Source organism: Apium graveolens, chromosome 10, assembly GCF_009905375.1.
Source record: "Apium graveolens cultivar Ventura chromosome 10, ASM990537v1, whole genome shotgun sequence".
Taxonomy (NCBI): Eukaryota; Viridiplantae; Streptophyta; class Magnoliopsida; order Apiales; family Apiaceae; genus Apium; species Apium graveolens.
In genome coordinates, this window is record NC_133656.1 from 236,257,543 (window position 1) to 236,270,180 (window position 12,638).

At 35.1% G+C, this 12,638-nt stretch overlaps 2 protein-coding genes across 2 annotated transcripts; one reads left to right on the top strand and one right to left on the bottom strand.

Annotated features, from left to right (window-relative positions):
* Window positions 1-155: 155 nt before the first annotated feature.
* Window positions 156-3,256, bottom strand: LOC141692289 (uncharacterized). The gene is made up of 4 exons (XM_074497052.1): window positions 1,683-3,256; window positions 1,358-1,590; window positions 1,092-1,258; window positions 156-493 (listed from the first exon to the last, which is right to left on the bottom strand). Exons 1-4 carry the CDS (start codon window positions 3,167-3,169, stop codon window positions 398-400), a joined length of 1,983 nt encoding a protein of 660 aa, XP_074353153.1. The 5' UTR covers window positions 3,170-3,256; the 3' UTR covers window positions 156-397.
* A 2,387-nt stretch (window positions 3,257-5,643) lies between these two features.
* On the top strand, window positions 5,644-11,403 carry LOC141690157 (xylulose kinase 2-like). Its single transcript, XM_074494817.1, has 11 exons — window positions 5,644-5,828; window positions 7,049-7,700; window positions 7,887-7,975; window positions 8,417-8,481; window positions 8,703-8,758; window positions 9,448-9,568; window positions 9,657-9,731; window positions 9,797-9,850; window positions 10,385-10,479; window positions 10,552-10,726; window positions 10,888-11,403. Exons 1-11 carry the CDS (start codon window positions 5,770-5,772, stop codon window positions 11,118-11,120), a joined length of 1,674 nt encoding a protein of 557 aa, XP_074350918.1. The 5' UTR covers window positions 5,644-5,769; the 3' UTR covers window positions 11,121-11,403.
* Window positions 11,404-12,638: the final 1,235 nt, after the last annotated feature.

Sequence of the window (12,638 nt, forward strand, 5' to 3'; positions counted from 1 at the left end):
TTGATTTATCTGCTTATCATTAAGATTCTTAGAGAGCAAGCAAGCAGAAATGAATACCATCCAAACATAAATTACAGGAGCTACAAGGTTGTATGAGATTTAAACAGTAGATTAGGCTTAATCTCTTACTTATTTGTAAAAAAAAGGCTAGAACATAATAAAAGGACAAAAAAACATGGATATAGCCTTAGACTTACATAATGATGGATATCCACTTGGTCATTAAAAGTTTAAAACTACAAAACCAAATCTGTTAATTTCTAAGAAAATATGTGATATTATCTCCAGCCCTTTGTAGGCTGTGATTACATGTCAATCTAATGAATTAACGCAAGACAAACTAGTTTAAAATCCTTCCATATCCCAGCACCAGATGATAACTTCTACAACTTCATGATCACCCACGGACCTCCTGTATTGCAGTGCGCAGCATTTGATCCCCAACAACTGATCGCAATTTTCTCATGAAGATGCCTTTTGGCACTTTCCCCGCCTGTAAAATAATTTCACAATTTGAAAACTAGAAGATACATACATACATATATATATATATATAATGTACTAATTTAGTGTATAAATATAATTGTGATGGTTGTAACAGTGATACTGTTGCTCAACCATCACAGCAAAGACAATAAGTCAGGCATTCTTTGTTGCCTTGCCCATCATGTATGGCGTTGCCTAAAAATGTTGAATCATAAGCCATGTGCAGGCTATACATTAACGTCATTGGTATTATGCCAATCATATAAATAATCAGTCCTACACTTATTAATGGCTTAATTTAACATTAAAACCTATAAAAAATGGTGACATCCTATAGTTACATACTGCTGATAATATAGTATACAAATATATAGTTCTGTAGATACATAGTAAACACAATTTCATTTAACAGTCATCTTAGCTTCTAATTAAATTCTAGGTGCCTTCTAAAAGTTTTGGAGACCATTACAAATTACCCTACGGATGCAATATTGTCTAGTAGTAAGTTATGAAGACAGATATAAATATTGAGACACCTTAGCGCCATAGGAACTATGACAAAACGGGGGATATAAAAATATAGACAGTTGAGCACTATTACGTACCTTATATGTAGAGCACAAAGTTCGCAACTCGGGTAGTTTGGAGGAAGGAAGAGAACGTAGTAGCTGTGCAAAGAATTTTGCAGTCATTGCATTAGCCATTTTTGGTATCCATGTCAAGCTTGGTTTTGCAGCTGCTTGGCCAAACCGCTGTGTTCCAAATAATTGGCCTAACATTAAAAAGGTAAATGTTAAGTTAGACAAACCCAAATTATCACAACTATGAACATGATCCAACAAGGTAGCGACATTAGCAAAAATGTAATTACCTGGATGATAACGAGTATGCTTGTAGCTGACAACGCACTCCGGAAGAATGTGAGTGTTCATATTAGCACCCCAAACTATATACCATTTAGGGTTATTAACATCATCGACACCCGTATCAAATTCCACACTTGATGGATATAATTGCTGGGAGCCTCCTTGAACCTTCTCACACTTTCCCAATATAACGCGGCACAGTATAACATGATTTTCACCAGCGTCTTGGTGCAGTAGACTGAAATGCATACCAAAACCAGTTAGTTGTGCTTAACTCAGTATTATCAACCAAAACAAGCTTTCTACAATATCATCAAACTTAATAATTACCTAACCCCAGTTGATTTGAACGGAGACAAATATATACCCACCCCATAACCTCCCCCTAAGGAACCTCTCACGGGACCACTAAATCCATGAGTCAAAATCCTCTCCACGCCCTCACTCGAACACTTAACCCAAGCAAACGTCACATTCGCATTGCCTCGAGCAGCCTTCGTAATCACCACTTGATTCATAAACCCCTCATACCTCGCTTTATCCACTGCATCAGTCCTAGTAATCTGATGCATCCCAGTAATTTCCGCTCCAATCCCCTTAATCCCCTGCCAATTCAGAAACAAATTCTTCACAACCATCCCTGGCTTCCCTCCCTCTCCAATCAGTCTCGTATTCTTCCACCTAATCGACTCCACCTCCGAAACCTCCTCCTCCACCACCCTCTTCTTCATCACATTCGAACAACTCCCCACACTCTTCACCTCATTTTCCCCCTCTCTCTTCCTCTTCTTCGACAATTCACCTCCACTAACCCTAACTTCATTCCCTAAACCACCCGAATTCTCATCCAAACATTCCCGCATACTCTTCACCTGATCCAGCACATTTCCCCCCTCTCTTATCCTCTCATTCATCAATTCACCTCCACTAACCCTACCTTCAGTCCCTACCTTCCGCAAACCCTCCAAATCCCCACCCAAACCATCTCGCAAACTACTCCCCCCACTCTTCACCGCATCCACCACATTCTCCCCCTTCCTCTCCCTCTCATTCCCCAATCCACCTCCACTAACCCTAACCTCAATCCCTACCTTCCCTAAACCATCAGAATTCACATTCGCCCCGTCTCCGAGCTTCAAATTCACCTCATCCACCACATTCTCCCCCTCTCTCTTCCTCTCATTCCCCAATCCACCTCCACTAACCCTAACTCCAACACCTACCTTCCCTAAACCATCCGAACCGTCTCTTAACCCAATCACCTTCCTCTTCACCTCATCCACCACATTTTCCCCTCCACTACACCCCTCACTCACAATTTCCCCTCCACTAACCCTAACTTCCACCTCCACCTCCCCCAACCCCCCTCGAAAACTCGAAAAACTCGAAACCTCACCGACAACAAATTTCGGAAAAAAACACCTCCCAGCCACATCAATCCACGCAACGGACTTCTCAACCCCCCTCCCAACATCCACAACCAACATCCTATAAAAATCAAACACACAAACCCCACCCCCAATTCTCACCTCCACAACCCCCTCCCAACAAACCCTAACCGCCTCAACAACCTCCCTCTCATAATCCACCCAATCACAGCCGTCAAAATACAACAGCCTCGCCACGTCACCACTACTCCTAAAATTACATCTATTCTGTAACAAACTCTGTACATGAAACGACGCCGTGGTAGTAGCAGTACTATTCACATCCACGTCACCAGAGCGCTGATCGCGAGAAATTCGAGTTCGAGATTTATGTACAAGCTTCCTCGCCAGCAGGCTCTTGCGATTGTTGAGAATAATCGATGAGTTCATTGTGATTATTCGATTTATTCGAAGCCTATTTTGCTGAAAAATTGAAAAGTAAAAGTCTCGTGTGAGTTTTAGAAGCGGAGAGATTTGTTTGTGTGTGTTGTGTGTGTATTTATATGTGGGATTGGTTCGGAGTTTTACTCGGTTTTTGTGTGAAATTACGGTTTTGGGCCTGGCTTTTGGGAGGTTTTTTGTTGCTTCACTTGCAAGTTTGTCGTTTTGTATATTTTTTTTTAATTTTTGTATTATTATTGTAATTAAAAAAATTGAGTCTAATACTAATATAACTCTGAGTTTACGAGTCCATATTTTAAATACAATAAATTCTTAATCGATAGATTAATTATATGCAAAAAATCATATTTTTTTATACATAATTCTGGTCTCGACAGAATAGTAACGGTGTATACTTATTCTAGTTATTTAATTATAATAATAAAATTAAAAGATTTACATATTTCGATAATATTAATTTAAGTTTAGATGTTTACTAAACATGAAATAATAAAATAGTGTATTTTATTTTATATTTAATTTTTATATTCATTAATAAATAAAATATTTTCTTAAGAAATCTTACTTCCATCAAATAAGATTCTTAAGGAATAAGAAGTGATAATGTAAGTGTAAATTTTTATCGAATATAGAGAAAATTATCCGGTCAACTTTCTTCTAAAAATTATTAATTTTTAGTTCAATAATGAATATAATATATTTATATTGTCGTTTTAAAAAATGGTAAAAAAATATAATTTATTCAGGCAAATGGTTTTTTCAATTTAAGACATGGGGGATAAAAAGTGAACCGTTGCGGCACCAATGAGTCGGTTAGTGACCATTTCCTATCTGGGTTATAAAAGGGCAAATCCGGACAAATGAAAAAGATGGCTTAGTGCGTAAGCCAAACGGTTATGTTTTGGTTGTCAAAACAACAAGACGGGTCTTTTGGGGTTAATGTGCATTTTTTAATTGCTTCGGCTCCAAGTTAACCAGCCACGCTTGTTAAAGCCCGCTGACTTAATGACCTCATTAATGTCGTTTATTTTGTACATAATCAATGATATTAGTGTCCGTTAAGTGTTAACATCATACTTATATATAATTTATAGGCAAATTATCACCAACCAACTTGGTTGTTATACATTATCCGCAATATTTCATTGTCGGTTTTTGCAATGATTTATTGCGTCAGGTGAGTGTTACCGCAATGAATTATTGCGACAGCCGTATCTCATCCAACGATGGTTAAGGAACAACACCCAAATTTATATATAAGTACAAATTTATCTTGAGCTCGAGTTATGAGTCCAACTCAAACACAAATTTTAGCTCGAAAACTGAGCTTGACTTAATCTTTTTTAAAATTTATATATTTATAATTCTTAATTTTTTTATTATTTAATAAATTAAAGTTATATTTTTATTTTTTGAATATTAAGCTGGCAAGTCAACTGACTCGACTTGGTTAAACCTAGCTTCTTTAATTTACGAGTAAATCCAACTCGACTTGATTATTAAACGACTCAAGTTCCGTCATAAATTTCAGCTTGTTTAACTTAAACGAGCGGCTTGACTAGTTTAAAAATACCTAAACTTAAATTCGTTAATTAAATAACCGGCTCGACTCAGATCGGATTACAACTCGTCGTACAACAAATAACCTTGTTATATTTATTAAAAAATGAACATATTTTACCTCAAAAAAATATTTTATATTATTTGAAATATGTGCGATTTGTTCCGCCTAATAAAAAATTTATTCCTAAAAAAAAGTGAACAGGGTACATACTCGTTTAATTAAATTTTACTTCTTGATGGCCAGATTGCATGCCAGCCCTAGAATCACAATTTTTTTTTACATAAAAGCTAGTTTGAATAGTGGATTCAAACTTCTACGCTTGTTATAACTTATTATGAACATTTCGATCGCATTTAAGAACGCAATTAACCTTGATATGATTAAAGATCAACAGAAGTTGGGCCGTTGGTGCCTTGAGGCCTTTTGATTTGCTGCAATTTTCAAACTTTTGTGGGCTGTTAATCCACTTAGACTAAGTTGGGCCTTATCATGGAAAGGGAGTTCTCGACACCTTTTGGGCCTGAGCTGAGTTTAAAAAAAAATCCTCTAAAATTCACATGGATTCAATTAGCATAAAAAAAAATTAGTTTAAATTTATAACAAATTTGTATTTTCACAATTTTTCAAACTTCACTTATCAAAACTAAAGTGTTAGAAGTTAGAACATCCCATTATTATACATGCAATTTATAATTTTTTTTTGAAAATATTAAGATAACATTAGTTTTAAGTAGTGTAGAACTCCTGTATTAAAAGATTAATTAAAAGATCCATATGACTCAGCTCACTAAAAAATAGGAATACTTATCCACTTATTATCCAAATCCCAATTATTAAATATATTAAATTAATAATTTATTTAATTAATACCCTTATCCAAAACAACAAACTTATACAAACTCTCACACATGTACATCTCTACATATTAACTGAATCTTTAAATTTGCTCCACCTTCGATTTTCATCTTGTGGGTTTGATTTAAATTTGATTATAATTTGTGGGTACCAAACACAATTTGCTCTAATGGAGGATTGCACTTTCCCTCAAGGCTCTCTTTTTCTTGGTTTTGATAGCTCTACTCAGTAAGTCTTTTTTTCTTATCACACTTTATCTTTAAGGTTTCTTAGTTATGTATCAAATTCAAATTGGACTTTTAATTTTATTATTATATTCTCTCATGTATGTATTTAGTTAGATTCTTTAGTGATCAACAATTTGTTCTAAAAATCACCTATTTTACTGAAACATGTGGATTTAATCCGATTAGTCATTACACTTTTTTCTTAAAATATTATATTTAGTTTAATAAATTAATTATTCTCTATTTTATTAATGTTCCGATCAATCCGTTTAATCACTGATTATCGGATTAATGACGGAAGGGTTCCTCTACCGAACAGTGCCGATTTTCGCTTTTTAGAACAATAATCAAGGATTCAAAATTTGATATTTTTTTTTTAAATGAATGAAATTATAGTTGGGGTTTTTTAGATGTTGATGTAACTATGTTATGTATGGAAATCTTATAAATCATGATCTTTTTGGTTAATTCATGATAAAAATTTGATCTTGAATGATCTTGCAGTATATGTAATTTTCAAGAGCCTATCAAGATTCAATTTTTTTACTACAATGTTTGTAAGTTGTGTCCATGTAACTATGTAAGTATGTCTCTAGTATTAGTGATTATTTGGAATTATATATCGAATTTAGCTTTCTTTTTGATAAATTTAGTCTTTTTTTTAGTTGTGGTTTGGTAGTTATGTATTAAATTCAAATTGCAGTTTTGTTTTTTTAATTGTATTCTGTTCATGTGTGTAAGTATATTCTCTAGTGATCAAGATTATTGAGAATTGCATATCAAGATTTGATCATTTTCTTTAAAGCAAGGAAATTACAGTTGGGGATTTTAGATGTTTATGATTTCAATTTTTGTACTGTAATATTTGTATGTTGTGTCCATGTAAATATGTAAGTATGCTCTTTAGTGTTAGTGATTATTTGGAATTGTATATCGAATATATCGAATTTTGCTTTCTTTTTGAATAATGTAGTCATAGTTGTGCTTTTTTTGGATGTGTATGGAACTGTTTTATGTTTGGATTTGTAACATTTCATGGTCTTTTTGCTTTTCTTTATAATAAAAAAGTGATCTTGCATAATTGGATTAGGTTATATTTGAGAGCTGATCATAATGACTCTTATATCTGTTGTATCGAATAGGAAAAGATTTACAGTTAAGCTTTGTAAAATGGTATTTATCTATTTGTAAATCACAGACATACATATTGATTTTGTGTAGGTCACTTAAAGCAACTGTGTTGGATTCCAACCTCAACATTGTCACTACAGAAATTATTAATTTTGACTCGGAATTGCCTCATTATAAAACTAAAGATGGTGTGGTTCGAGACCCATCGGTTAATGGACGAATTGTTTCACCAACACTGATGTGGGTTGAAGCATTTGATCTCATACTGGAAAGACTTGAGAAAAAAATGGATTTCAGTAAGATTGCTGCTGTTTCTGGTAGTGGGCAGCAACATGGTAGTGTATACTGGAAACCAGGTAGTTCGGCTATATTGTCTTCACTAGACTCGAAGAAACCTCTTGTTGGTCAATTCCGTGATGCCTTTTCAGTCAACGAATCACCAGTATGGATGGACAGTAGCACTACCGAACAATGCAAAGCTATTGAGAAAGCTGTTGGCGGTGCAATGGAGTTGTCTAAACTTAGCGGTTCTCGTGCTCATGAGAGGTTTACGGGCCCCCAAATTCGGAGGTTATATGAAACGCAACCGGAGGTCTATCAGAGTACAGAGCGGATCTCCTTAGTTAGCTCTTTTATGGCGTCTATACTTATTGGGGCATATGCTTGCATTGATCAAACAGACGGTGCAGGAATGAACTTGATGGATATCAAGCTGAGAGCTTGGTCAAAAATAGCTCTGGAGGTTTGTTGGTCATTTTTTATGTCATTTCACTCATATCATGATCAACAATTCATGCCCTTCGTATTAATGCTGTTACCTTTGGGAATATAAATAAGATGCTTCTTGCACACTTGACACTACATCCTAATCTTAGTGATAGAAAGTTGTAACTCCTATTAAATTAAGCTCAACTTGTTTGTTTGTTAGGCCACAGCACCAAATTTGGAACAAAAGCTTGGAAAATTAGCTCCTGCGCATGCTGTTGCTGGTTTGATTGCTCCCTATTTTGTGGAGAGGTTAAAATAACAGTATTTTTTTAGTTTACAATATGATGGTATCGTTTTTAGAGATATACACAATTTTCAGGAAAGGAGAACCTCTCCCCAGTTTGGAACTTTCTGCCTGCTGATCATAAATTTTAGTAGTTTGCTTGCAAAGTACTCCTTTTAGAACGACAGATGCTGCATTATTTTGATAGTACCAAAAGTTATCATGTGTTTTTGTGTTGTTTATTCGTGTATTTTCGATAAATAATAAGTAGACAAGAGGACACTATTCTGATCAAATACCAAGAGGTTGTCACACTGAAATATGGATGCGTTATTTTAGCATAAAAAAAATATGTATGCGTTCTCTTTGGCGAAGTTTCATGGTTAGGGTGAATTTTTGTATGCCATTTGCCTTTCACTTTCTTATTATTTTGTTGACTCCCTAAATTTTGGATGTACCTCTCTCAGGTTCCATTTTAACAAGGACTGTTTAGTTGTACAATGGTCCGGTGACAATCCTAACAGTCTAGCAGGTGAAATATCTTGATGCAATAGTACTCTTTTGTTCAGAAATCTGTGACCTTGATTTAATAATTTACGGGGTACCCTTGTTTTATGCTTCTAGTCTTGGTCCCAGTCTAGGAGCTATTTCTTGTTTAATTACCTGGATTATATCATTTGTTATTGTATTACAAACAATTTGTTATTAATGGTTATCAAAATGTTTGACTGAACATCCTTTATTTAATTGTAGGTTTGACACTCAATACTCCAGGGGATTTGGCAATCAGTCTTGGTACTAGTGATACTGTAAGTCCAAGCATATGCACTCTTGGAATCTTAACTTGATAATGCTGCAATCAGTTGGTCCCTTGAATTATTATCTGTAATTATTTCAGGTGTAGGTGTAATCCATAATCTATAAAATTTGTTTTTTGCTCAAGTAAATATAAAAATTGTCAAAAAGTTTCTTTATAAAAATTAGTTGACCTGATCTGCTTTCTTGAACATGGGGAATAAACATATGTGCACATCACCATCAGTACTTGATAAGCCATGATTTTATCAGTAAAAGTAACACTGTAACATTTATACCCACAGCCTGTGATGCGGAGCATCGTCTTCTTGTCCTGCACCAGCCTACCTACAAGCTGGACTTTATTTTCCCAGCATCGAGTTAGCTGTGGGATACCAATATTTAAGAATTTTAGTTAGTCTCTTACTCTGTGTGTGGGGGATTTGGGGGGAGGGGTGTTTATGCTAGAAACTACCAAATTGGTGAAGGAAGATGGTGAAAGAGAAATAGAACCTGTTTTTGCAGATAATTAGTAAGAATCTAAATGTATTCTTAGGATTCTTCAATTTCTCTTTAATATATCCATAAAACAAGCAGCATAACGATTATAAATCAGGTATTTAGGATAGCCATTGGACATCAACCAAGGATGAATAAATGATACCACCTTTTTAACCAATTGAAGTTTCTCATTGTAATGTAGGTATTTGGAATCACCAACGAACATCAACCAAGGTTAGAAGGGCATGTCTTTCCTAATCCTGTTGATATAGACGGCTACATGGTAATGCTGGTCTATAAGAATGGATCACTTGCACGCGAAGGTTAACTTCTTGGTCCTATATATTTCTTTCATTTTGACCTGTAAATTTGTAAATCCTTGTGTTTCTGATGTGTTCATAACCTTTGCAGATATACGTAATCGCTATGCTAATAAATCATGGGAGACTTTCAATACTTTTCTGCAGCAAACACCGCCTCTGAATGGTAATCTAGCATATTATTAAGCTTTACTAGAAATAACATGTGACTTATATCTTGTTGTTATGCAGGTGGTAAATTAGGCTTCTACTACAAGGATGACGAAATACTTCCTCCCCTTCCAGGTATGCTTTACAATGTGTTTTCATGTTCAGTCAAGTTGGATCACTTCATTCTGGTCTCCCTTCTCATTTCTTCCTCTAAAATGTAATCAGCCTAAAATACATATATGGAACTGTGTTCAAATATCATTTAATATTTTCTTTTGATTTCATTCTTGTTGACTTGACCATAAAAAACTAGTACTCCTTCTGTCCCTCCCATTTGTTTACACTTTCTTTTTTGGATGTCCTTTCCAATTGTTTACATTTCAAAACTTTCCAAAAATGGTAAGGTTTTTATAATTTTTAAAATAACTACATCCACTACTTCTCTCCACTATACCCACTTTATACATATAATATTAATCGGTCTCACTACTTTACTCACTTTTTTAACTTTCCTCCACTATTTTATCATTTTTCTTAAACTCCGCGCCCCACCCAAATGTAAACATTTGGGAGGGACGGAGGGAGTACAACACAAAGTTACGTTAAAGGTGTATGATGCATGTAGCTTTCTTACTCACACGAGCATTATTTATAATTTGAATTTTTCAGTTGGTTTTCATCGGTACATTCTCTCAAATTTTAATGGAGACACTTCAAATGGCCTTGTTGAACAGGAAGTGAAGGAATTTGAACCTCCTTCTGAGGTATGTGAACATTATATAACTTTTTTTTAACATTGTTTTGTTGTCTTTGGTACTAAACAAGAGCTTGTACAGGTCCGAGCAGCAATTGAGGGTCAGTTCCTTTCCATGCGAGCTCATGCTGAAAGATTTGGAATGCCTTCTCCTCCAAATAGAATAATAGCAACTGGCGGAGCATCTGCAAATGATAGCATTCTAAGCTCAATTGCTTCCATTTTTGGATGTAATGTGTATACAGTCCAAAGACCAGGTCAGTAGACAGTCCAAACTCCAAAGTTGTATGAAAAAATTATCCAAGCCCCACCCAAAATCTTGTGATATCTTTCTAGAACCATGTAGTATATCACCATTCAGCATTTTTAACTGTTTCCCTGCCTTCCTGATTTGAAGTCTATAAACTTGTTTGGACAGACTCTGCTTCTTTAGGGGCGGCATTAAGGGCTGCTCATGGTTGGTTATGCAACAAGAAAGGCAATTTTGTTCCGATATCGGACATGTACAAAAGCAAATTGGACAAGACGTCTCTTGGCTGTAAGCTTGCAGTGAGTGCTGGAGACAAAGAACTAATCACCAAATATGGTTTTGTGATGAAGAAGAGAATGGAAATCGAAAATCGCCTTGTCCAGGAGCTGGGCCGTTTTTAAATTAATGGCGTTGAGGTAGGTAGCATACTTAAAAAAGTTAACTGATTTTTCAGCCTGGTTTAGATAAACCTAAAACATAATAAGATGAGCTTCCATGTAAATACCAAATAATGAGGAATAAACGGATGCCATCTCTTTTTCATATTCTTTTGTTCCGTTGGAGGTTGATCTAATGTTGAATTTCAAACTCGGGTATGGCAGTCAACTTAATATAGTTCTGTATTCGAATATGTGGAATCCATATGCATAGCTTTTATACGCAAGTCACAACTGTTCCTGATTCTGCATACTTTCTTTTCCTGGTCTTTTAACAGTGAATCTGCTTATTACTTTGTAAACATACCCAAATAATATCTGGGTTTTGATCTTGAATAATCCTGTTTTGGTTTAATCATATACAATTATGTTGTTGGCTTGATCTTATTCAGCTAAGGACTTGTCTGGGCTTAGAGTGAGTAGCAAATTATTGCTCATGCAAAAATATCATGTGCATAAAATCACTCCAACAGGTTCACAAAGTAAAAATAATGCAAACAATGCAGACAATTAAGATACAAATATGTCAGAGTTACCTAATGTAGAGGTACATTCTTTATCATTTTTAAGTTTTTAGCCAGGACACAGATATGTAGCATCCACACTCCACAGTGTAGAAATTCGACTCTCAGACGTGTACGTGTGTAATGAATTAGCAAAAAAAAGACATACTATAAATTTAAATTGTGATTTGTAATTGTAAGTACCAAGTCAAACTTGTACAAGCTTCAACTTTTTAAGTACCTATCACAGCCCCCTTTGCCTCAAATATGCAAAAACAAGAAGCTTTTTAAAGAACACAATGCACCAAGAAAATCAAGAACTCAGCTGAGAAAAAAACACCACCACAAGTAGAAAGCAGACTATTTATAGAAAATTGTGCACTATGAATTCATACTATTAGTTGAAAAAAGTTTACAATATTCTTGAAACTAATACTCAGTACAACATTCCTGTTGGAAATCATGTCCTTCCATATAACTCAGTAGTCAATACATGAACAGAACTTAAAATGTTAAATCTTTTCTAAATATTAATAATTTTCAGGGGGGTTAGAAGTAATTAAAAAGAACTGGAAGAATAATTTTTTTTAGGGAAAGAAAAAAAGGAGTAAAATTTATAATGCCTGGCTTCATCCTGTCTGCCCTTTGGAGAAGAAGAGAGTTGGTTGATACATCAAAGACCTACATTATACAGAGGCTCAAGTGTGAAATCCCCAAAATGACCTCAAGATGCACCTCATTGTTTTTATCAACAAGGGCATTCTTGCACTCAACAGCCCACCAGATTTTCTTTAAAACAGCAGCCATTTCCATGCACTCCAAAGCTTCTTGCTTTTCTTGATTTCAAACCCTGTTTTAGTTTGTTGTGTTTGTGTGTGTGTGTGTGAGAGAGAGGGGGAGAGAGAGAGAGAGAGAGAGAGAGAGAGAGAGAGAGAGATGTAAGTTGAAGAAGAAGAAGTGATTTGGGAGTTAATGTAAA